We start from the raw sequence: 26,961 nt of genomic DNA, 5'->3' as shown, positions 1-26,961 counted from the left end.
TTGATAGCAACACCAATAGCTAAATAATACTAAACATTCAGCAAGCGGGAAACCAACAGCAAAAATGTCCACTGAAAGGACAAGAACAAGTATCAGCATGGGTTGGTGGGGGTGACGGTATATCTTTCTACAGGTGGGAAGATGAGGTAAGCTTACACAGGTGATAGCAAAACTTCTCAAAGTGATTAAGATTACATCCCTGTGAACCTGTGGTACATGGAGGGTGCTGGAATAAATAAAATTAGTACTTTCCACTTCCAATATAAAGGGGAGAGATGCGAATACAGAAACCACATTCTACATTTCATACTCAGTGCCCCATAAATACTCACAGGGAAGATACAGCATGGACTAGATATGTACAGTAAAACAGAAATGTGGCTTAACCCCTAATTTCTTCTTGTAGAGAAACAGGCAATAATTAGGTAAACATTGGGTGTTTTACTATTGTCAGCCTCTGCCAAAAAGTACCAGGTTGATTCTGTCCATACCTATTTAACTTTCGACTCTAAAAGCTAGCATAGAAAGACTTTTCTTATAAAATGAAAATAGCATCATAAATTCAATGGTGCCACCCTCTGTAAGCAAATCTGTCAATAGGAATGGCACACATTCATTTTGATTTAGAAATATCAATATTGTTAATGTCAGTTTTAAAAGTAATCAGTTCTGCTTCTTTAAGTGGGTTTAAAATATGCACAATCATAAATCTTGCTCCAAACAATCTTGAAGTATGCAACTTTCAGCAAGATAGAATCTACACAATTAGATTTGATAATAATGTAACTAAACACATTACTATACGTTAATTCAGCTCAGGTAAGTAAACTGAAGCAAGTCATGGCATTTCAATTGTTAACTACCTCCCTGAAATTATTAGCTATGTCACTCGATTTCCTGCTCTTTCTCCTATCAAGTTCTGTCATTTATGTTTCTCTGCCAGCCTCTGATCTCTAAGCACTTCAGTTCACTGCCAGCAGGATCCAAAATTAAGTGTAATGTAGAACAAGTTCTTCACCAGATGTCTGGCCTTATTCCCAAGTCTCTATTCTTTGGTTCACCAAAGCAATTTTACACACAATAGGCAAAATTCATACTGTAACATGGTACTTTTAATAGAATAATTCTAGTGCACACACATTTTAAGTAAGCATGCTGAATGAAACTTGCAAATTTAAATAAGATCTTACCTACTATTTGCCCTCTTATTGTATCACTGTCTGTGGGATTGAGCTTGCATAGATCTAACCGCTGGTCTGGCAAAAAAAGAGGGTGCAACGTTACCTGAACAGTGTGAGCGCAACAATTCATAGCAGGATGCTGAAAATCTTAATACAGTATGAGACAAGTGCGCATTTTATGCCTGGTTTTTATTAGATTCAGGGGATATTCTCAGAAGTCCAGAGCCTGGGAAAGCATACTACTCTGCACCTAAGCAGTTGCGTGGATTCCTGTAGCCAAGTGGCTCAGGATTGGCTCTTAGCTCTGTTTGAATTCACATCCCTCCAACTCACACCCTCCTATTGATAGTCAATAGAGCTGCTTCAGGATGTATAGGCAGCTTCCCATTGGTGGTGTTAAAGTAGTAAGCATGGCCAAAGACCTGACCTGATGGACCCTCTACAGACAGTAAATGATAATCAACAATTAAGTTGTCATAATTGTATTTTTGATGCAAAATCAGGGAGTGCTTAAAAATACTTCCTCTGGACTTGCCTTTCCCTTTAAGCTTTGCACAGAAATGGAGCTATGTTGGCAAGGTCAAAAATCAAGACTGTGAATCATCTGTCAACAAAGGTGCATGTAAAGTTTCAAAACCAAACCTGAGAAATTGGTAACTTTTTCCTGTACGAAATCCTCATAAAACACTTAACGCTAATAAAAGAGATAAAGAACAGTAAGTGAACCTAGAATAAGAATTGGTATGTAAGATGATTGCATTTGTCCTTGATTGGCTAATGAGCGAGATGTCTTAAAAAGGTCAATACATGTTGCATTTTCCAACTGAAATTATTCTTTTCTATCAGAAAGTTGAACAAGTGAGGAACAAGAATAAAAATAGGAAAATAAGAATAAATACTGTGGATGCTGGAACTCTGAAATGAGAGCCGAAAGTGCCGGAAATACTCAGCAGGTTTGGTAGCATCTGTGGAGAGAGAAACAGAGTTAACATTTCAGGCCTGCAACCGTTCATCAGGACTGATCCGACACTTTCCGTTCTCATAAAAATAGGAAATGCTGGAAATACTCAGTGGGCCAGGCAACATCTGTGAGAAAAAAAACAAGAGCTAACATTTCAGGTCAATGACCTTTCATCAGAACTGGAAAAAGTTAGAGATGTAACATGATTTAAGTAAGTACAAAAGAAAAGAAAGTTGGAATGGGGGGAAAGGGGGAGAACAACAAAAAAGGGAAGGTCTGTGATAGGGTGGAAGGCAGGAGAGATTAAATGACAGAAGGGATGATGGTGCAAGACAAAAGGAGATGGCAATGGGACAACAGGAGCTTTAAAAATAGCAGAATTGTAACCAACAGCTGCCACGAAGAAAGATATGGACAGAAGTTATGATCTGAAATTTTGAACTCAGTACTGAGTCCAGAAGGTTATAAAGAGCATAATCAAAAGATGAGACACTGTTCTTCGAACTTACGTTGAGATTCAGTGGAACAGCACAGAAGACAAAGGAGAGAGAGATCAGAATATGAATGGAGCACAGCATTAATCTTTCGACGAGACACTTTACAGCCTTCCGGACTCAGTTTAACAATTTCAGGTCATAACCTCTGCCCCCATTTTTTTGGGCAGCAGCCTTTGGTGATGATTCTGCTATTCCTAGTTACACATCCCCCAGAACTTTCTTCTGTTTCTTTACTTGTCCCATTACCATTTCCTTTTGCCTTCCACCAATTCACAAACCTTCCTTTGCATTCTCATTGCATTCTCCCCAGCTCTGTACTGGCTTAAAACTTGTGTTACTGCCAGGTGAGGAGGGAGTCTCAGGCTCTCCTCTTGCCCCTTGTCCTGTTTGACCGCAACAGGGTTTATTCCTTTTTTTTTAAAAAAGTGGTTGTGCTTATCACCTCAGTGCTTGTTTGAACTTGTTCCTCTAACATAATTGCAAAAGAACCAATCAGACAGGTTTGAGTTTAAACAAGAGGTAAGTTTATTACACTTAACGCTGTAACTTGATTTAACATACTAAAAATACGCTACACATTCACACACACATTCACACCAGAGTCACACACAAATAGATTACAGAGGGAAACAGATTTGGTGGTTGGATTAAAGTCCAGGATAAATGGAACTTAAATACAGTCTGTAAGTCCAACAATCCTCAGCTGAAGTCTAGTCATCCTCACTGGTCCAAGTACACTGTGGTTGGCTTGCTTTGCTCCTGAAGGCAGAATTGGTTGTTGATTCTCCTCCCTGGTTGCTGGCTGTAGTTGTCTGTAGGCTTGGGGCGGGGGGTGGGTCCCAGTCGCAGCCAGTTCTTCTCTTGATATTTTCTGGGGAGAGAGAAGGAGAGAGGGAGACACAGGGGAGCAGCTGCCTGCTTTGTTTCTTTTCAGTTACTGCCAGTCCGTTGTCTTTGTCACAAAACGTTAGTTTCTTCAGAGATAAGCCAGCAGTCACATGGTTCTATCAATGCCCTTTGTTTCTAATGAGGTTTTTCTGGAATCCTCTAATCAAATTCAAGGTTCTACATGCTCCAGGATGACCTTGAATGGCTCGCAAACGAGGATCATCTGGCTAACCTACTCAGTTAGCCAAAGCATTGTTCTGGCTGGGCTTCGTCAAACTTTTCGTCTCCAGTTCAACCTCCTGGTGTTTCAAATGTAAATTGCAGTGACCATCTTGGCTGCTAGTTTTAAAAGTTAACTTGCAGGATTTTTCCCTTTAAAGTCTAACGTGTTCCAACCAATGAAATTAATATTTCCCATTTGGCATATAGGGTTTTCCTGACACTTGTTACATCTCTTACTTATTCCAGGTCTGGTGAGTGGTCAGACCTGAAACGTAAACTCTGTTCCTTTCTCTGCAGATGTTGCCTGTCCGGCTGGCTATTTCCAGCATCTTTTAATTCAGATTTCCAGCATCTGCTGTATTTAAGAATAAAGAGGGATTTTTTCAGACATGGGCTAAATAGCTTAATACCAGGACAGAGACAAGAGAGGCTGCCTTCAACATGCAGGCAGCATTCAACCAAGAATGGAACCTAAAAAGTCCTAGCAAAATTGAAGTAAGTGGGAGTCAAAGGGAAAACAAATCGGTGGATGGAGGTTATACCTGTTGCAAAGGAAGATTGTTACCTTTGTCAAAAGGTCAGTCATCAAGATCCCCAGGAAATTAGTACAAGAGCTACACAAGTAAGTATCTTGGCCCAACTAATTTCAGTTGCTGTATCAATGATTTTCCCTCTGTCCCAAAGCCCCACATAAGGATTCCAAAATAATAAAGCAGCTCATGCCAGCATACAGCAGAACCCAGATAGCCTACAGCAGGAATAAAAACAAGAACTCTCTGATATCAGTTCTGATGATAGGTCACTGACCTGAAACGTTAACTTTGCTTCTCTCGCCACAGATGCTGCCAGACCTGCTGAGTATTTCCAGCATTTCTTGTTTTTATTTCAGATTTCCAGCATCTGCAGCATTTTGCTTTTAGCCTACAGCAGGGCCCAGATAATCTTCAGGCATAGGCTGACAAGTAACAGGAAACATTTTGCATCATGTAAGTACTGGGTAATAAACAGCTAGAACAGGAAAAAGTCCAACCATTTCCCCTTGACTTTCAAAGATACCTACATTACTGATTCCCTCACCATCAACATCTTGGGGTTCGTCACTGGTCAGAAGTTATAGCAACAAAATGGCTACAAGACCACAGCAGAGGCTGACATCTCTGCAACGACTGGCTCATCTACTGATCCTCTCAAAGCCTCTCCACCAGATACAAGATTCAAGTCAGGAGCATAATGGCATGCTGACCATTCCTCCTGGTTAGTTGCAGCCACAATAACAGACAAGAAGCTCAACACCAACAAAGACAGTGCAGTTTACATGATTGGTGCCACTACTGCTGGACTAATTTCCACTCCTCCACTACTGGCATACTGTGGTTGCAGTTTGTACAATCAACAGAATGCATTGCAGCAACTCACCAAGGTTACCTAAGACAGCATCTCCATCCACTGTGATCTCCAGCACTGAGACACTTATCATAGCTATTAGTGAAACATAGCTAAGAAAGGCAGGAATGGCAGCTCAACATTCTTGGTTATAGGGGTTTTAGACAGCATAGAGGGAGAATAAAAAGGTGGGATCATAATATTAGCTAAAGAAACAATCACAGCTGAGAGGAGGGATGATATGGTAGAAGGATCATCAAATGAGGCCTTATGGGTTGAATCAAGGAACAAAAAAAGGGGCAATGACACTGCTGGGAGTATATTATAGGCCCGCAAACAGCCTGAGGGAGATAGAAGAGCAAAAATATAAGTAAATTGCTAAGTAGTGCAGAAACAATAGGATAATAATAGGAGGGGATTTCAACTACCCTAATATTAACTGGGTTAAACCAATGTAAAAAACATAAAGGGTGCAGAATGTTTAAAATGCATTCAGGAGAACTTTTTTGCCAGAACGTGGCAAACCCAACAAGAGAAAGGGCAGTTTGGACTTAGTTTTAGGAAATGAAGCAGAGCAGGTAAAAAGGTATCACTGGGAGAGCATTTTGGTGGTATTAATCCTAATTCAGTTAGCTTTAGCAAAGTTATGGAAAAGGACAAAGGTAGACCAAGAAAAAAAGTTTTACATTGAGGAAAGGACAATTTTACTAAGCTGAGATGCAATTTAGCAAAAGTGGACTGCAAAGAACTATTTAAATCAGTGTCAGAACAGTGGGATGAAATGAAGGAACAGCTAGTCAGGGTCAGAACAAATATGTTCCCAGAAAGAAAAATGGTTGGGACTTCCAATTCTTGACCCACTTCTCCCCACTGCCGGACGTCAAAGAATGTTAGTGTATGATAAGGCAAAAAAGGGCTTACGTCAAATACTGAGAGCTAAATACTGCAGAAAGCCTACAGGAGTAAAGAAAACACAGGGGTGAAATAAAAAAAAAATTAGGAACAAAAGAGCGCATGAAAAGATTGGTAAATAAAATCAAGGAAAACCCAAAGTTGTTTTATGAATACATAAAGAGCAAGAGGACAATTAAGGTAAGAGTAGGGTCGATTGGAGACCAAAAGGTAACTGCTTTTTGTAGGTGCAAGACGTGGGCATGAATACTTTGCTTCTGTCTTCACAAAGAGGGAAAAGATGCAGAAATTGTAGTTGAGGAGGAGGGGTAGAAATATTGGATGGTATAAACATTGTGCAAGGAGAAATATTAAGGGGTTTAGCATCTTTGAAAGTGGATAAATTGTCAGGCCTACATAAAATTTTTCCCAGGCTGCTAAGAGAAACAAGGGAGGAAATTGTGGAGGCTCGAACCATCATTTTCCAATTCTCTCTGGCTACAGGTGTGGTGCCGGAAGACTGGAGGACTCAATGTACTGTATTTTAAAAAGGGAGGAAGGGATAGACTGACTAATTTACAGGCCAGTCACCAAATCCTCAGTGGTCGACAAACTATTGGAAAACATTCTGAGGGACATTATAAATCATCATTCACAAAGGCATGATTAATCAAGGACAGTCAGCATGGATTTGTTTAGGGAAAGTCCTGTTTGACTAACTTGATTGAATTTTTTGAGGAGATAACAAAGAGGGTTGATAAGGGTAGCATGTTTGATACAGTCGACATGGATTTTAGCAAGGCACTTGACAAGGTTCAACATGGCAGACTAGTCAGAAAAGTAAGAACCCATGGGGATCCAAAGACAAGTGGCAAGTTGGGTTCAAAATTGGCTCAGTGGCAGGAAGCAAACGATGGGCATTTTTGTGACTGGAAGGATGTTTCGAGTGAAGTTCCGCAGTGCTCAGTAATAGGTCCCTTGCTTTTTGTTTTATATATTAATGATTTAGACTTAAATGTAGGGGGCATGATTAAGAAATTTGCAGAAGATACAAAAAATGGTTGCATGATTGATATTGAGGAAGAAAGCTGTAGACTGCAGAAAGATATCAATGGACGGGCCAGGTGGACAGAAAAGTGGCAAATGGAATTCAATCTGGAGAAGTGTGAGGTAGTGCATTTGGGGAGGGAAACATGGCAAGGAATACACAATAAATGGTAGGATACTGAGAAGTGTCGAAGAACAGAGGGACTTTGAGTTGAATGTCCACAGTTCCCTGAAGGTAGCAGGACACATAGATAAAGTGGTTAAGGTGGCATATGGGTTACTTTCCTTTATTAGCCAAGGCATAGAATAAAAGAGCAGGCAGGTTGTGCTAGAACTGTATAAAACACTAATATAAAATAAAAACAAGTAGTGCTGGAAATACTCAGCAGGTCTGGCAGCATCTGTGGAGAGAGAAGCAGAGTTAACGTTTCAGGTCAGTGACCCTTCTTCAGAACTCTGCAGAATTTCCAGCATCTGCAGTATTTTGCTTTTATTTTAGTGTATAAAACACTAGTTAGGCCACAGCTAGAGTCCTGTATACAGTTCTGGTCACTGCATTACAGAAAGATCGCAGTAGATAGGGGACAGAGGAGATTTACAAGGATGTTGCCAAGACTGGAGAATCTTAGCTATGAGGAAAGATTGGATAGGCTGGGGTTGTTTTCTTTTGAACAGTGGAGGCTGAGGGGAGATTTAATTGAGGTGTACAAAATTATGAGGGGATGACATAGAGGGCAGGAAGGAGCTATATTAGCAGAGAGGCCAATAACCTGGCCTCCACTGGAATACTCTATAATCACAAAGATCTCAACCTAACATATTACCCAGAATCAGATGAAGTTTATTCCATGAGTACCAGGTTACACAGAGTGCCAGAAAAGTTGAAAATTAAACTCAAATAATTTGTTTGTTAATCCTTGCTTATACATTAGCTCTACTGCCAAAATAATTATCAAGAGACAGACTACATACAGCCAGTGTCCTTTAGTCTACTGATGGCATTTGATAGCAGCCGAACACAGCCCAGGAAGCCAGCTCCCTGTTTCTTATGTATTTTCTTGTGATTCCATATGCTTATAGTAATTGAGTCTGATTTTCCAATGTACCTGAAAAGGAAGAATTTGAGTATGAAAAAAGGCAGCACCACAAACAAAATATACTAAAACGTCCCACAGATCCCCAAAGATGCCAACTGACAGACTTATTGCATATTAACTAGTGCGGTGGGGGAAGGATTTAAATAAATTTGGCTTTGGGAGGGGCACCAGGATAAAGCAGAACTGATAGGAGTAGTAGTTCAGAAATACGATTTGGGGGGGGGGGGGGGGGGGGAAAAAGGCGTTGAAGTGGATGATCAGACATGATCGTACTGAATGGCGGAGCAGGCTCGATGGGCTGAATGGCCGACTCCTACTCCTATGTTCCTATGATGGACCAGACCAGGGAACTGCGAAGCAGACTAGAATAGACTTGGAGTGCATGTGAGCAAACGCATCGGAGCATGGTAAATATGATTGGTGAGCTGCAGAATCAAGTAGCCACGTGGGATTATGATATGCTCGCAAAAAGGGAGACATCGCTCAAACAAGGGGAGAAATGGGAACCAGGCCTATCTAAATGAGGTGCCAACTTGGTGAAGCTACAACACAAGACTACATGCATGCCAAAAAGCAGAAGCAGCATGCGATAGAGCTAAGCAATTCCGTAACCAACTGGTACGTCAAACTCTGCAGTCCTGCCACATCCAGTTATGAATGGTAGTGGACAATTGAACAACTAACAGGAGGAGGAGGCTCCATCGACATCCCTATCCTCAATGATGGGGGTGCCCAGCATGTCAGTGCAACAGACAAGGCTGGAGCATTTGTAACTTCAGCCAGAGATACCGATTGGATAGTCCAACACTGCCTCCTCTTGATGTCCCCGCATCACAAATGCCAGTCTTTGGCCAATTCAATTCACATGTGATATCAGGAAATGGCAGAAGGCACTGGATACAGCAAAGGCTTTGGGCCCTGACAACATCCCAGCTGTAGTATTGAAGACTTGTGCTCCAGAACTAGCTGTGCTCTTAGGCAACCTGTTCCAGTAAAGCTACTATACTAGCATCTACCTGGCAATGTGGAAAATTGCCCAGGTATGTCCTGTCCATAAAAAGCAGGACAAACCCATTCCGGCCCATAATTTTGCTCTCAATCATCAGCAAAGTGATGGAAGGTGTCACTGACAGTACTATCAAGCAGCACGTACACAGCAATAACCTGCTCACCGATGCTCAGTTTGGGTTCTGCCAAGGCCACTTGGTGACAGAACTCAATGCAGCCTTAATCCAAATATGGACAACAGAGCTGAATTCCAGGTGAGGTGAGAGTGACTGCCCTTGCCATCAAAGCAGCATTTGACTGAGTGCAGCAACAAGGAGCCCTAACAAAACTGAAGTCAATGGGAATCGGGGGAAACTCTCCGCTGGTTGGAGTCATACCTAACACAAAGGAAGATGGTTGTGGTTGTTGGAGGCAAATCATCTCCGCCCTCAGATGTGGGAGTTCCTCAGGGTAGTGTCCTAGGCCCAATCATCTTCAGCTGCTTCAAGAATGACCTTCCCTCCATCATTAGGTCAGCAGTGGAGATCTTTGCTGATGATTGCACAGTGCTCAGTACCATTTGTGACTCCTCAGATACTGAAGCAGTCTGTGCCTGCATGCAGCAGGACCTGGACAACATTCCTCCTTGAGCTGATAACTGCCAAGTAATATTCGCGCCACACAGGTGCCAGGCAATGAGCATCTCCAACAACAGAGATTTTAGCCATCTCTCTTTGACATTCAACGGAATTATCATCGCTGAATCCCCCACCATCAATACCCTGGGGGTTACCAGAAACTGAACTGGACCAGACATATAAATACTGTGGCTACAAAAGCATGTCAGCGGCTGGGATTTGTGAGGCAAATAACTCCCCAAAATCTGTCCACCATCTACAAGGCACAAGTCAGGAGTGTGATGGAATACTCTCCACTTGCCTGGATGAGTGCAGCTCGAACAACACTCAGGAAGCTTGACACTATCCAGGACAAGGCAGCCTGCTTGATTGGCACCCCATCATCACCTTAAACATTTACTCCCTCCACTACCGGCACACAATGGAAGCAGTGTGTACCACCTACAAGATGTACTGCAGCAACTCGCCAAGGCTCCTTCGGCAGCACCTTTCAAACCCACGATCTCCACCACCTAGAAGGAAAAGGGCAGCAGATGCATGGGAACACCACCACCTGCAAGTTCCCCTCCATCCTGACTTGGAACTATATTGCCATTCCTTCACTGTTGCTAGGTCAAAATCCTAGAATTCCCTCCCTAACAATACTGTGGGTATACCTACGTCACATGGACTGCAGCGGTTCAAGGCAGCAGCTCACCACCACCACCTTCTCAAGGGCAACGAGGGATGATCTTACCAGCTATGCTCACATCCTGTGAACTAATAAAAAAAAGTTAATATTCCTGGCTACAATGTATTCATCAAAGACATGGAAGGAAATAAAGCAGGGGGGGTGGTGGCAGTATTGATCAAAGATACCGTTACAGCAGTAGAAAATGATGATGCACTTGACGGTTCAAAGACAGATCCCCGTTAGGTTAGAATTAAGGAATAGATGGGCTATTACACTGCTGGGTGTATACAATGGGCCACCAATAGCGGGAAGTAGGTAGCAGAACAAATTTGAAGGCAAACTGACGAAAGATGCAAGAGCCAGAGTAGCTCATTTTTTGTTCTAGCTAGCATTTATTGCCCATCCCTAATTGCCCTTGAGAAGGTGGTGGTGACCACTGCCTTTAACTACTGCAGTCCATGTAGTGTAGGTACATCCACAGTTCTGTTAGGATGGGAGTTCCAGCATATTGATTCAGCAATGGTGCAGGAACAGCACTATAGTTCCAAGTCAGGATGGTGTGTGGCTTGGAGGGGAACTTGCAGGTGGGTGGTGTTCCCATGTGTCTGCTGCCCTTGTTCTTCAAGGTGGTAGAGGACCTGGGTTTGGAAGCTATTGTCAAAGGAGCCTTGGCAAGTTGCTGCAGTGAATCAGACTTGGATTCATAACTAATTATTCTACACTGAGCATGCTAATCATCTTCAATGATGACAAAAGACCTTAAAGTAACACATTACTTTTTTGCCAAGTTTCATTTAACCATCTTTTTATTTGCAATATCTGAAGTATCACATAAGTTTGACAACAGAAGTATGCAAAAATGTGAAAATAACCTACTTAATATGCCTTGATGCTATAATATCTGATTAAACCACAACATTTTTGAAAATTGTCAGCATTATGTATCCCGAAGCAGTTTGAGGCATCTGGTTTTATCCAGTTTAGATCCGATACAAATTTAGATCCGATACAAATTTAGATCATCAATTCTACTAATCAGCACACAAAGTTTATTAACTGGTTGATAGAACTCAAAAATCGGTAATAAGCGAAGTTTGAATCAATCTCTTGCGACTTCATGTTACTGTCTGCATTGCAGAACTCAAGACAATTTTGGTGAAGAAACACACTTTCTTATAGCACAAGGCAAAATAAATGAATTAAATGAGGAAGCATAAGTTCATGACTTTTAACATTTATATGATGGAGGAAGATGGAACAGAGGGCGCAGGAGTCCAGTCTGATCATTCTAGATCAGTAAATTTATTCCGACAAAGCAACCATATCCTATATTCTGAAAATAACCAATTAAAAATAGGATAATAGAATGAAAACAGATAAAACGTGAACCCAGATAATGTCCTACTGCATCAGTTACTTATTACCAATAACAGCCACTCTCTATTAGTACCTATCCAAATAAAAGTATAACATTGTCAGCATTAAATTTTGCACTTAGTAGTTCTACATAAATTACTATTTTGCGTAGATGATGTACAATCCCTTCTAATTCAAACACTTTGGTGCATCCTTTTTAATTTCTGTACTTATTTTAAAATAATGATTTTAATAATAATCATACGAATTTTAAAAAGCCCTTTAAAGCATAACCTATAAGCCTCAAGGATTACAAGTCACTGCAAAAATAAAATGGTAGCTAAAGATTCAACAGCACTCACAAGTCATAGTGTTGGTTCCATTTTGGATCAAGCGTGTTTTTCACCGTGTCCGTGGAGTGACACTGTCCGGATCCATCTACAATAATTTTGGCAAAAGGGTCAGGTAATCCTATACAAGGCAAGAAAAAATTATTTAGGACAGGTAAGCTGTTATGTCCTAACTGAAGTGAAAAATATCTGAATTCCCCTTTTTAGCTTCAAAATAATCAGGCAACACTTAAAATAATTCGAAAGTGCATTCTTTATCAAAATACGTAACAGAAAATCTGACGTCTATGTTGACCATAATCATAAATAATTTTGAATGAATTTCAGTTTCCATTAGTCCCTAATCTAAAATTTTTAATCCAAATGTTGCTCATGACATAGGTGCATAAACGTCACTGCAATTCTTTGTGTACATTAGAAAAAAAACTACTCCACTAGGTTTTTATTTAATTTTGAATTACTCTTTAAGTGAACTAGGATTCTGGATTCCAACAGAGATGTAAGGGATGACTCTGTGATGGCATTCACAGAGCATAGCCACACATTTTGCAAGTGCACCTCGCTGAATTGGGCAAATTGACGGAAGTGCTGGAATCAAGAAGCATCAAATTCACCTGTCCAAAGTTCCCTCCCGCTGCAACTCATTTTGGTGACATGCCCAAGCATGTACAGGCCTCATTAAAGTTCCCAATTGTAGTCAAGCCGATGTAAATTAGTCCCATGACTAATTCCACATTTTTGTGTGTTATGATCACCTGGTTCATGGTTTGTATTAATTTTCTAGAGGTAACTTGTAATTTGGGAATTGAATTTTTTTTAAATGCAAGACAAATGAAAACACCTGGTCTGAGAAGTTCGAAAACAAGCCTAGACGGTAATAAATTCAAGGGTGGCCCATGTTTCTTTAGGACGGTCATATTGGGAAGTATAAAAATGGGAACCCCTCTTAACTTGTTGGAGATGGTGTGTCTGCAGCAACCTCAATCACAGGTTTAAATTATTCATATGATTTCCCAGAACAAAGAGATTTAAACTTCAAGAATCTCCGCATGAGTGCTTGCAGAGACAGAGTTAGAGAGGTGAGAGCCATAAAACTGCAGGTAGTCTTGTTTAGTTGGAACCAGAAAGTCTAGGAGAATTTGTTCTGTCATTGTTAGCAATATCAATTATTCATGTGGGTATCAGGAGTCAAAGAGAAGATTTAGAGTGGAAATAATTAGTTTAAATTGCTATCCGGAACATTCCACGTGTACCACTTCTTATGCAGATAGATGATGCAGGGGGTGTCTGTTGGTTTTTTGATCTGTGTGTTTGCTGACAGTCAGTCAATTGGCTTTTAGACAAGCTGTTGGCTTTTGGAAGTCAGTTGGACTCAGGAGCAAAGAGGCCATCTGGAACCAGGGGTGTTTCTGTTTTGAGTAAGGCCCATGCTCAAGCTAAGAAGTCCAGATTAGGGAGATCTGATACCTCAGAAGACAGCTAAGGAATTAAAGAAATTGAAGTGAATTCCGAAGAGCTGTGGTACACTTTGGATTGGTCCCAGAAGTGAACAAGCCACCAAGAACCTGTAACATATAGGAAATTTTTGGGGTGGAACTAACGGTCAAACAGGAGTGTCTGTTGAGATTTAGAGTTTAAAGCATTTTTATAGCGGAGCATTTGGAGAACAGTGGTAGAATCGGACAGAGTCAGCATGGATTTATGAAAGGGAAATCATGCTTGACAAATCTACTAGAATTCTTCGACGATATAACTAGTAGAGTTGATGAGGGGGAGCCAGTAGATGTGGTTTATTTGGACTTTCAGAAGGCTTTCGACAAAGTCCCACATAAGAGATTAGTGTGTAAGATTAAAGCGCATGGGATTCGGGGTAGTGCACTGCGATGGATAGAAAATTGGTTGGCAGACAGGAAATGAGTAGGGATAAATAGGTCTTTTTCCAAATGGCAGGCAGTGACTAGTGGGGTACCGCAGGCATCGGTGCTAGGACCCCAGCTATTCACAATATATATTAACGATTTAGATGAGGGAACTAAATGTAATATCTCCAAATTTGCAGATGACACAAAACTGGGTGGGAGGGTGAGTTGTGAGGAGGATGCAGAGGCACTTCAGGGTGATTTGGGCAAGTTGACTGAGTGGGCAAATGCAAGGCAGATGCAGTAATAATGTGGATAAATGTGAGGTTATCCATTTTGGTAGCAAAAACAGGAAGGCAGATTATCTGAACGGCTATAAACTGAGAGAGGGGAATATACGACGAGACCTGGGTGTTCTCGTACACCAGTCACTGAAGGTAAGCATGCAGGTCCAACAGACGGTAAAAAAGGCAAATGGTATGTTGGCCTTCATAGCAAGAGGATTCGAGTACAGAAGCAGGGATGTCGCTGCAATTATACAGGACCTTGGTGAGGCTACACATGGAATATTGTGTGCAGTTTTGGTCTCCTTATCTGAGCAAGGATGTTCTTGCTATAGAGGGAGTGCAGCGAAGGTTTACCAGACTGATTCTTGGGATGGCGGGACTGACATATGAAGGGAGATTGAGTCAGTTAGGATTATATTCGCTGGAGTTCAGAAGAGTGAGGGGGGATCTCATAGAAACCTATAAAATTCTAACAGGACTTGACAGGGTAGATGCAGGAACAATGTTCCCGATGGTGGGGGAGTCCAGAACCAGGGGTCATAGTCAAAGGATACGGGGTAAACCATTCAGGACTGAGATGAGGAGAAATTTCTTCACCCAGAGAGTGGTGAGCCTGTGGAATTCGCTACCACAGAAAGCAGTTGAGGCCAAAACATTGTATGTTTTCAAGGAGTTAGATATAGCTCTTGGGTTTAAAGGGATCAAAGGATATGAGGCGAAAGCAGGAACAGGTTACTGAGTTGGATGATCAGCCAGGATCATAATGAATGGTGGAGCAGGCTCGAAGGGCCGAATGGCCTACTCCTGCTCCTATTTTCTATGTTTCTATGTTAAGATTTTAAGTTTAAAACATAAATGTTTCCAAATTGTAGTGTTGTTAGTAGTGTTTTGCTTTGTTTAAATCTTGTAAAGTTTTTGTTCAAAACATGAAATCTTGTGGTGTAATTCTTTCAGTAATAACTGGGAATTCAACTTTCTCTTTTTAAAAGTTAACAGTCCCTAATGGGATCGTAACATGTGTTCCTTAGTCCTTTTGTGTTACTCACCAATCTAAAACCAGCACTTATTGGTTTCCCTGCTCCAGTCTTGTTCAGGCAGAGGGAACAAGAGCAACTGCACTTCACACCCACTTGCACTCGAGACATAAGTCTTCAGACCCAGACAAAACTACATCTAACAAAACCTTCCTTTATTATCTACGTTTCACTGAGATGGCTGTCTCTCAGTTATACCAGTTACTAGAGTGTAGAGCACAGTGATCGCAGAACAGAATGCTTCATAAATCGAGTGCTGAAGTCAAGAATTTGGTGCAAGTGGGATCTCTCTACAACAGATTGACATTTGGAATTTAACTTGAAACTTTAAAACTGCCTGTCAGAGGCAATGGCAGTTAACTGTCAATCCACTGAAAGTGGTTGCCTAATTAAGTGTTAATGACTACTCTATATAAAGTAGACAGTGCTTGCTACTGCACAGAGTGATCGGGGAACAGAGTTCTTTGCAAACCAAGTGCTAAAGACTGGAATTTGGTACAGAGGGGGAAGGAGGCTGCTTTTTGCTCTACCTCCAGTAGCTGGTGTGTTCTTCTTTTGTCTCCAAGTTAGAAGACTGTAACTTCCTATTACTTTAGTTAACTAGTTACTAATTTAGTAATCAAATAAAAAAGGTTAGACAGACATGACAGGACAAGGGGTGTGCCTTAACCACAATGTGTGGGAGTTTGCGGAAAGCATTGCAATCCCAGACAACCATTTCTGCAGTCAGTCTGCAGTTTGAGCAACTTCAGTTCAAAGTTGTTGAGCTAGAGTCCGAGCTGCAGACATTGGGGAAAATTGGGAAAGGGGGGAGTTAGCTGGCACTTTGTTCCAGGAGGCAGTCAGACCCTTGAGGTAAAGCAGAACTTTAGATCTGGTCAGTGGTCAAGGACAGGAGGGTGTCACTGTGAGTTAGGCAGGTATGGGGTTCCAGCATGTAGTGATAAAAGAGCCTTGGCTCTTGACTTTGACCATAGCACCATGATGCAGGAATGCATTCAAGTTGGGGGAGTGAAAAGGAATGTGGTAGTGATAGAAGAGTATAGTCAGGGGGATAGATACTGTTCTTTGCAGCCACGACCAAGTGTTCTGAAAGTTGTGCTGCCTGTCTGATGTCAGGTTTTTAAAAATTCAACTGTGGGATGTGGGCGTCGCTGGCTAGGCTAGCATTTATTGCCCATCCCTAACTGGCCTTGAACTGAGTGGCTTGGTAGACGATTTCAGAGGGCATTTTAAGAGTCAACCACATTGCTGTGGATCTGGAGTCACATGTAAGCCAGATCAGGTAAGGACAGCAGATCTCCTTCCCTTAGTGACATTAGGGTGACAGATATCTCGTTGTGACTGGAGACGATTTGGAGTGGGAGGGGGAGGATCCAGATGTTGTGGTCCACGTAGGAACCAATGACATAGCAGAACATCCCTAGTTCTTCCTGAGAGAGTTTGAGGAGTTCGGGTTCAAATTAAAATGCAGAATCTCTAAGATAATAAACTTTTGATTGCTACCTGAGCCACACACCAACTGACAGAGGGTCAAGCAGATTAGAGAATTAAACGCATGACTCAAAGAGTGGTATGGGAAAAAGGAGTTTTGATTCAGAGGGGCACTGGCACCAGTACTGGGCAAAGAGGGAGTTGTTCTGTTGGGATGGGCTCCACCTAAACCAGGCTGGGATCAGTATCCCGGCGAATCATATAACTTGAGCTTTAAACTAAAAGGGGTCAGGTGAAGGGAGATTTAGAAATCTAAAAGAGAAAGGTTGAGGCAATAGAGCAGTGTAGCAATTTGGGTAAAGACAAGCAGAGGGGGGCAGGTAAGGACAGAATGTTTAACAGTAATAGTGCATCAGCGAATAAGGTTCATGCAAAGAATAGTAATAAAAAATAAAGTTAAAGGCTCTTTATCTGAATGCGCAAAGCATTCATAAAACGATAGATGAACTCGTGGCACAAATAGAAATAAATGATTTAGATTTAATCCCCATTACAGAGACACAGTTACAAGGTGACCAAAGTTGGGAAACAAATATTCCAGGGTACACAATATTTTGAAAAGGCAGAATGGAAAAGGAGGAGGAGTAGCCCTGATAGTAAAAGATGACACAAGGACAGTAGTAACAACTGATCTTGGCTCAGAGGATCAGGAAGTAGAACCAATATGGGTGAAGATTAGGACAAGGGTCAGAAAATACTGGTAGGAGTAGTTTATAGGCTCCCTAACAGTAGTTATACTGTTGGACAGAGCATTATGCAAGAAATAAATGGAGCTTGTAACAAAGTAAGAATCTTGGGGTCTTTAATCTTCACATTGACTGGAAAAATCAAACTGGCAAAGGTAGTCTGGAAGATGAGTTTGTTGAATGCTTTCACGACAGTTTCCTGGAACAATACATTGTGGAACCAACTAGGGATAAAGCTATTTTAGATACAATATTGTGCAATGAAGCAGGTTTAATTAGTAATCTCAAAGTAAAAAATCCTCTGGGAAAAACTGATCATAATATAGAATTCTATATTAAGTTTGAAAGCTACATAGACCAGTCGCAAACAAGAATCTTAAACAAAGCTAATTACACAGGTAGGAGGGGAGAGCTGGCTAAGCTGGATTGGGTAAATAGACTAAAAGGTATGGCAGAAAATAAACAGTGAGAAACATTTAAAGAAACAAAATACATTCCATTAAAAAACAAAAAGTCAGCAAGAAAGATCCATCCTTTTAGATTGGGGGCGGCTGTTTGAGGGTAAATCAACATCTGAAATGTGGGAGTCTTTCAAACGTCAGTTGATTAGAATCCAGGACCAGCATGTTCCTGTGAAGAAGAAGGATAAGTTTGGCAAGTTTCGGGAACCTTGGATAACGCGGGATATTGTGGGCCTCGTCAAAAAGAAAAAGGAAGCATTCGTGAGGGCTGGAAGGCTGGGAACAGACGAATCCCTTGAGGAATATAAAGACAGTAGGAAGGAACTTAAGCAAGGAGTCAGCAGGGCTAAAAGGGGTTATGAGAAGTCATTGGAAAACAGGATTAAGGAAAATCCCAAGGCTTTTTATACGTATATAAAGGGCAAGAGGGTAACCAGGGAAAGGGTTGGCCCACTCAAGGACAGAGAAGGGAATCTATGTGTGGAGCCAGCGGAAATGGGCGAAGTACTAAATGAGTACTTTGCATCAGTATTCACCAAGGAGAAGGACTTGGTGGATGATGAGCCTAGGGAAGGGAGTGTAGATAGTCATCTCATTATCAAAAAGGAAGAGGTGTTGGGTGTCTTGCAAAGCATTAAGGTAGATAAGTCCCCAGGGCCTGATGGGATCTACCCCAGAATACTGAGGGAGGCAAGGGAAGAAATTGCTGGGGCCTTGACAGAAATCTTTGCATCCTCATTGGCTACAGGTGAGGACCCAGAGGACTGCAGAATAGCCAATGTTGTTCCTTTGTTTAAGAAGGGTAGCAAGGATAATCCAGGAAATTATAGGCAGGTGAGCCTTACGTCAGTGGTAGGGAAATTATTACAGAGGATTCTTCGGGACAGGATTTACTCCCATTTGGAAACAAACGAACTTATTAGCGAGAGGCAGCATGGTTTTGTGAAGGGGAGGTCGTGTCTCACTAATTTGATTGAGTTTTTTGAGGAAGTGACAAAGATGATTGATAAAGGAAGGGCAGTGGATGTTATCTACATGGACTTTAGTAAAGCCTTTGACAAGGTCCCTCATGGCAGACTGATACAAAAGGTGAAGTCACATGGGATCAGAGGGGAGCTGGCAAGATGGATACAGAACTGGCTCGGTCATAGAAGACAGAGGGTAGCAGTGGAAGGGTGCTTTTCTGAATGGAGGGATGTGACTAGTGGTGTTCTGCAGGGATCAGTGCTGGGACCTTTGTTGTTTGTAGTATATATAAATGATTTGGAGGACAATGTGGCTGGTCTGATTAGTAAGTTTGCGGACAACACAAAGGTTGGTGGAGTTGCGGACAGTGATGAGGATTGTCAGAGGATACAGCAGGATATAGATCGGTTGGAGACTTGGGCGGAGAAATGGCAGATGGAGTTTAATTCGGACAAATGTGAGGTCATGCATTTTGGAAGGTCTAATGCAGGTGGGAGGTATACAGTAAATGGCAGAACCCTTAGGAGTATTGACAGGCAGAGAGATCTGGGCGTACAGGTCCACAGGTCACTGAAAGTGGCAATGCAGGTGGTCAAGAAGGCATACGGCATGCTTGCCTTCATCGGTCGGGGCATAGAGTATAAAAATAGGTAAGTCATGCTGCAGCTGTACAGAACTTTAGTTAGGCCACACTTAGAATATTGCGTGCAATTCTGGTCGGCACACTACCAGAAGGACGTGGAGGCTTTGGAAAGGGTACAGAAGAGGTTTACCAGGATGTTGCCTGGTCTGGAGGGCATTAGCTATGAGGAGAGGTTGGATAAACTCGGATTGTTTTCACTGGAACGACGGAGGTGGAGGCGCGACATGATAGAGGTTTACAAAGTTATAAGCCGCATGGACAGAGTGGATAGTCAGAAGCTTTTTCCCAGGGTGGAAGTGTCAGTTACTAGGGGACATAGGTTTAAGGTGCGAGGGGCAAAGTTTAGAGGGGATGTGCGAGGCAAGTTCTTTACACAGAGGGTGGTGAGTATCTGGAACTTGTTGCCGGGGAGGTGGTGGAAGCAGGTACCATAGAGAGTTTAAGAGGCATCTTGACAAATACATGAATAGGATGGGAATAGAGGGATATGGACCCCGGAAGTGCAGAAGGTTTTAGTTTAGGCAGCATCAAGATCGGCGCAGGCTTGGAGGGCCGAATGGCCTGTTACTGTGCTGTACTGTTCTTTGTTGAACTAGGGAAGTTAAGGATAGTATTAGAATAAAAGATGCTTATAATGTTACAAAGAATAGTAGTAAGCCTGAGAATTGGGAGTGTTTTAGAAACGAGCAAAGGGTGACCAAAAAAGTTGATAAAAAGGGAAAAAATAGAGTAAACCAGCCAGGAATATAAAAGCTTTTGCAAGTAGATAAAAGGGAGTAACTAAATTAAATGTTGGTCCCTGAGAGGCAGAGACAGGAGTAATTATCATGGTTACTGAGAAAATGGCAGAGACATTGGCAAAATATTGTGTGTGTCTTCACAGCAGAAAGAGAGTAATTAGAAATACAGGGTAACCAAGGGGCTAATAAGAGTGAGGAACTTAAGGTAATTAATATCAGTAGAGAAAATGCATTGGAGAAATTTAAGGGACTAAAAGCTGACAAATCCCCAGGACCTGATAGCTGGCCTACATCCTAGTATTCTAAAAGAGGTAGCTACAGAGATAGTGGATGCACTGGTTATGATTTCCAAAAATTCCCTAGATTCTAGAATGGTCCCAGCAGATTGGAAGTTAGCAAATCTAACACCACTATTCAAGAAGAGAGAGAGAAAACAGGGTAATACAGGTCAGTTAGCCTGACATCAGTTGTCGGGAAAATGCTAGAATCTATTATTTTTCAAGGATGGAGAAGATTCAAGGGCCAGAGGACAAAGAGGGTCAAGCCTTGCGGAAGAGGAGGAAAAGGTAAATATAGAAATGGGGGAAACTGATGGGTAGCGAGAAAACTGTAAAAGTGGCGCTACGTGAATAGCTGTGTGGTCCTCAGTAAGTACTGAAACCAGGAACAACATGCTATGCCTGATCAGCACTAACTCTGTCATCCATGTCTTTGCTGCAGCGCTGACAGCATTAACATGCCCCTTCTGACAATAAATTTGCACACTACATTGGCAACCAGTTAATTTCGCTACTTCTTTCACTACATATATGCTTCACTTTTTGCTTCACCAGTGCTTGATGTGGTATGGCAATCCCCACCTAATCTTTTTCTCTTTCTAAGTGTTATTTCAGCGGGATGAGTAATTGTGGTGGTCACCTGCTGTTCCTCATTTAGTCTCGAGTCACATCTAGGGCATGGTACCTCTTTGTGCTAGGTCTCGAGATAACCCTACAACTTTTGCCAGCTCTTTGAGCTCAATGTTGGCTGGCCACTTCTGTCAGTCATCTGCCAATTTACAACCAAAATGTTTGAATCTGATATCACCTAGAGAGTAAAGCCTGGCTCGGGTATAAAATTAAAACCCAACCCGACCACAGCCAACCCGAACCCGACCCGGGTCCTTTAATTATATTCGCGCCCGACCCAACACGAATATTGTTCATCTGTTCCGGCAGCAGGCTATTCCTGCAGATGCAGTTGTGGGGAATCATGGTTAAGCCTGATCCCGTGACTTCCCGGAAGCAGCACTGTCCAGCCCGACCTGATTCGAGCCCGAATGCTGGACTCGGAATGTAGACCCGACCCGACCCCGACACATGTAGTCGGGTCTCGTAGGGTTCGGGTCGGGTAGCCAGGCTTTACTTGAGAGGTAACCACGTGTCTTTTCTACATAAACAAACGCACCACTAGCCAAGCTATTCCAGTACAGCTACAACACTGGTATCTACCCAACAATGTGGAAAATTGCCCAGGTAAGGCCTGTCGACAAAAAGCAGGATAAATCCAATCCGACCAATTACCGTCCCATCAGTCTACTCTCTATCATCAGCAAAGTGAGGGAAGGTGTCGTCGACAATGCTACCAAGCACCGCTTAAACAACCATGCTTAGTTTTGGTTCCGTCAGGGCCACTCGGCTCCAGACTTCATTACAGCCTTGGTCCAAACATAGGCAAAAGAGCTGAACCCAAGAGGTGAGATGACAGTGATTGCCCTTGATATCAAGGAGCCCTCGCTAAATTGAAGTCAATGGGAATCAGGGGGAAAACTCTCTGCTGGGTGGAGTCATACTTAGCACAGAGGAAGATGGTTGTGGTTGTTGGAGGCCAATCATATTAGCCGCAGGACATTGCTGCAGGAGTATCCGAGACCCAACATCTTCAGCTGCTTCATCAATGACATTCCCTCCAACATAAGGTCAGAAGTGGGGATGTTCACTGATCATTGTACAGTGCTCAGTACCATTCGCAAATCCTCAGATACTGAAGCAGTCCGTGTCCATATGCAGCAAGACCTGGACAACATTCAGGCTTGGGCTGATAAGTGGCGAGTAACACTTGCACCACACAAGTGTCAGGCAATGACAATCTCCAACAAGAGAGAATCTAACCATCTCCCCATGACATTCAACTGCATTACTATTGCTGAATGCCCCCCGCTATCAACGTCCTCTGAGTTACCACTGACCAGAGACTAATCTGCAGCAGTCACATAAATACTGTGGCTACAAGAGCTGGAAATTTTGCAGTGAGTAATCCCCCTCCTGAGTCCCCAAAGCCTGTCCAACATCGACAAAGCACAAGTCAGGAATGTGATGGAATACCCCCCACTTGCCTGGATGAGTGAGGCTCCAGCAACACTCAAGAAGCTCGACACCATCCAGGACAAAGCAGCCCGCTTGACTGCCACCCCATACACCACATTTAACATTCACTCCCTTCCCCACCGACACACAATTGCAGCAGTGTGTACCACCTACAAGATGCACTGCAGCACCTCAACAAGGCTCCTTCGACAGTACCTTCCAAACCCGCGACCTCTACCACCTACAAGGACAAGGGCAGCAGATGCATGGGAACACCACCACCTACAACTTCCCCTCCAAGCCACCCACCATCCCAATTTGGAACTACATCACCGCTCCTTCACTGTCACTGGGTCAAAATCCTGGAAACTCCCTTCCTAACAGCACTGTTGGTGTATCTACATCCCAAGGACTGCAGCGGTTCAAGAAGGCAGCTCACCACCACCTTCTCAAGGGCAATTAGGGATGGGCAATAAATGCTGGCCTAGCCAGTGACTCCCACATCCCATGAACGAATAATAAATAGTTCCACATGGGAGACTATCAGAGACAATTATGGGGCATGAAATTAGAAGGGAGGGTAGCAAATTGGATTTAAAAACTTGTCAGAAGGGAGGAAACAGAGGAATTATAGTCAGTTTCTCAGGCAGATTACAATAGCAGTGCCCAAGAGAGTTCCTTTCTAACATCGCTTCTGCTCAGTGTACATCAGTGATTTGAAATATAGGTTCAAGAAGGCAGCTCACCACCACCTTCTCAAGGGCAATTAGGAATGGGCAACCAATGCTGGCCTTGTCGACGACGCCCACATCCCATGAAACGAAAATGAAAATCCCTGCTGCAGGGTGTCCTTTGCAAATCACTGGGATCTGCGTGGGAACATTGGATCTCGCTGTGAAGCCCTACAGCAAGATATTCCCAAGCACTTCCCTCACCTTTACAATCTAGAACTGAACTTTCTGTAAGTTTAAACCCAGGATCTGAATAGCCACATTAACATCTTTAACCAGGAAAACTACATCTGTGTTTTGAACTACTATTTGCAGATGGCTGTAAAGTTGTCACTAGCTGCATGGTGAATTGCAAGCTTGCTACACTTTAACACATGGCATAACAGTGCTGAACATATGCCAATTTTCTGACATACCATGCAAGAACCTCAAACATTCTCCAAGGGCTACATGAAGCACTTCTTTTATTAGTGAGATCTCCTACATACATAGCCTCAGTAAGGTACAGATCTGTGGGTCTGAATTACAGAATGACTAACCCTAAACTTCTCTTCATCAAACATACTCCTCCTCACTTGTGCTTTCTGATATTCTGTGGTGTATGTATCTGAACTGGTGCTTGGGTGGTCAGAAGTGCTTGATGGGTGCTCAGGTGATGCGCTGGCTTTCTGCTCGTCCCTAGTGGCAGGCAGAGCATCTTAGGAGGCCCTATGTAAACAGAAAAGAGCCATTAGCATGGGGCATTTTACAAATGGTTCTGCACACAGTAGCAAAAGCAATAAAGTGAGCACCATGCTGCTCCTAGACATGGCACTGAATGAGTTAATTTGAAAGGTAAGCGAGTATAAAAGTTGGAGACTACTTGCCTCACTGGGCTGGCACAAAAACCACCAAGCTCTCCCTTGTCCACAAGGGCCTCCATCCTAATGATACCCTGAGCTGCCTCCTCATAGTGTGTCAGACAGCGCAAATTGGCAGGGCCAGCACCACTGTGCTTTCACACTCTATGGTTGTGTGCAGCCTCCATCTTTAAAAGCAGAAAAAACATGAGCTTTCAGCACATGGGTCTAATCTGAGTAGCACACCTGTGCCCAGCTTTCATTCCACCTTGTGTAAATGGATGACTGCACAGCATGCACTGGTAGTTTAAGGTGGCCTTTTGACATATGGGCATAGCATGCAGCAGTTAAGTGTGCCATTAGAAGCTTTGCCCATGCCAGCCATGTTAAGGCTGAAGCATCACAATCATGAAGATTTTGGCATGCAAGATAGGAGAGATTACGCTGGTGCTTTCCATGGTCATTGAGGGTGCTGCACCATGTTGGGATTTGGTGCCTGTGCCATGCATAATATGAGCATAGACTTAAGTTGTCAACCTGTAGGCAATCTTACCTTGGCACTTTTCCTCATGCCAGAGAATTTCTTCCTCATCTGCTCCCACGACCTATGGACGTGGGAGATAACATTGACTTTATCAGCCACCTTTTGCCATGCACACTGCACACCTGGTTGCAGAAGAGGGAACACCTCTGCCTGAAATATGCCAATCCTCCTTTTTCTTGCCTCTTCCAACAGAACATGCAAAGTCTCCTCACCAAAGATGGTAGTTCTGTCCATGACCTTTCGGAACAACCCATCTTTGGAGCACTAGTTGCCACAGCAACAATTCATGGTTGCAAACAGCAACAGCTGGCAATGCTCAATCCAGTGAGGTTTGCTCCCCACTCCCCATGTGAAATTATTTCTGGGACCTAAATTTGCCAGGATTGAGGAATTAGCCCTCTATTCTTCAGAAATAGAATTCTAGAAATCAAAGTTTAATACTTACTGAAGAAATCCTTCTTAGCCAGATTTTTTGCACACAACACTGGAAGACAAAAATATGAGATTAAGAGTTACATTTTTTTCCTTCAAACTTTCTCCACTTTCCCAAAAATAACAACTCATGTTAAGGTACAGATTCACAGGCACTGACAACCTTTCAGTTCTTCTCTGAAGTAGTCATTCATCACATGAATGACAATGACTACCAACAGACTGTTATAAATAATATAGTAGTATTAAATTATTTTTATTTCATGTGTTTTGTTGAACAACTTTCATTTAAATGAGTTAAAATGAATTTCAATAATTTCTCAGTGCAATATTATTGAAGACTGCCACAGAAAATTGACTGAAATCTGAGTAGTACTGCAAGTCTGCACTTCACCACCTGGTGTCACTAAATAGCTACATTTGCAGCACTCAAAAGAAGAAATAAAAGCAACAGGCCAGCCAGCTGGTTTCCAAAATTAAACAGCATGAGCATTTATCAGAATAAGACACCTTAAAAGTTCAAAACAGTTGGATGATTCATTGCTGAAAGGTTACTAAATTGTCAAAATCAAATCATTACAAATAACAAATTTTGATTTAGAAACAGAAAAATAGGAGGAGTAGGCTATTCGGCCCTTCAAGCCTGCTCCGCCATTCAACACGATCATGGCTGATCATCCAAACTCAGTAACCTGTTTCTGCTCTCTCCCCATATCCCTTGATCCCATTAGCCCTAAGAACTATATCTAACTCTTTCTGGGAAAGTACACACTTCAAATCTCAAGCTTTCATTTTCACATTCTTTTTTCAAATATAATTCTGTAAATAAAGCAAAAAGCTATATGAAGCAGAATTACATGGAATATACAGCATAGACACACGGCCACACAACCTAACAAGTCCATGCCAGTGTTTATGCTCCATTCGACCTTCCTCCCATCTCCAGCATAACCCTCTATTTCCCTTCTCCTTCATATGTTTGTCCAGCTTCCCCTTAAATGTGTCCATACTATTCGTCTCAACTACTCTCTGAGGTAGCGAGTTCCACATTCTCTCTGGGTAAAGTTTTTCTGATGAATTCCCTCTGATTTATTGGTGACTATGACATTGATGGCTATTGCTCTCCCCACAAAAGGAAACACTCTTCTCCATGTCTGCTCTATCAAAACCTTGTATTAAGTCACTCCTCATCCTCAATTTTTTTACCCCAGCCTGTACATTCTTTTGTGATCGAAATGCAAGATTATACCTGATACCATCCTGGTCAATTCTTTTTGTACCCGCTCTAGTGCCTCTGTATCCGTGTAATAATATGGCCAACAGAACTGCACACAGTGGTCTAACCAAGATTTGACACAGCATAACTTCTCTTCTTTTCAATTCTAACCCTCTAAAATTAAACCCAAGTGCTTGGTTTGCTTTTTTTTTTAAATGGCCTTATTAACACACTATTTTGATTTCTGTCCTTGTACTCCCAGACCCCTTTGCTCCTCTACCCCACTTAGACTTTTATTTTCCAAGTAATATGCAACCTCCTTATTTTTCTTATCAAGATGTAATACCTCACACCTATCTGTGCTGAAATTCATTTGTCATTTGAATGTCCATTCTGTAAGTTTATTAATGTCTTCTGGTAACTTGATCCAATCCCCCTTAGCATATTGACAATCTCCCCATGCCACACCTCCATCCCCCACAATTTGGTTTCATTTGCCAATTTGGAAATTGC

At 42.3% G+C, this 26,961-nt stretch overlaps 1 protein-coding gene across 4 annotated transcripts in view; it reads right to left on the bottom strand.

Moving 5' to 3' along the window:
• The window catches only part of smurf1 (SMAD specific E3 ubiquitin protein ligase 1), a 149,075-nt gene that overhangs the window by 52,970 nt on the left and 69,144 nt on the right, over positions 1-26,961 (bottom strand). For all 4 annotated transcript variants that reach the window (XM_068055787.1, XM_068055788.1, XM_068055785.1 and 1 more), the window contains 4 exons: positions 25,246-25,284; positions 12,184-12,292; positions 8,043-8,176; positions 1,191-1,256 (listed from right to left, as the gene is read on the bottom strand). In XM_068055787.1, coding sequence (XP_067911888.1) covers positions 1,191-1,256; positions 8,043-8,176; positions 12,184-12,292; positions 25,246-25,284 — 348 coding nt within the window. The remainder of the gene's footprint in view (positions 1-1,190; positions 1,257-8,042; positions 8,177-12,183; positions 12,293-25,245; positions 25,285-26,961) is intronic.

Source organism: Heterodontus francisci, chromosome 24 (assembly GCF_036365525.1).
Source record: "Heterodontus francisci isolate sHetFra1 chromosome 24, sHetFra1.hap1, whole genome shotgun sequence".
In the NCBI taxonomy this organism is placed as follows: domain Eukaryota; kingdom Metazoa; phylum Chordata; class Chondrichthyes; order Heterodontiformes; family Heterodontidae; genus Heterodontus; species Heterodontus francisci.
Note: the sequence above shows the minus strand (reverse complement) of the source record. Positions and strands in the feature narration are given on the sequence as shown.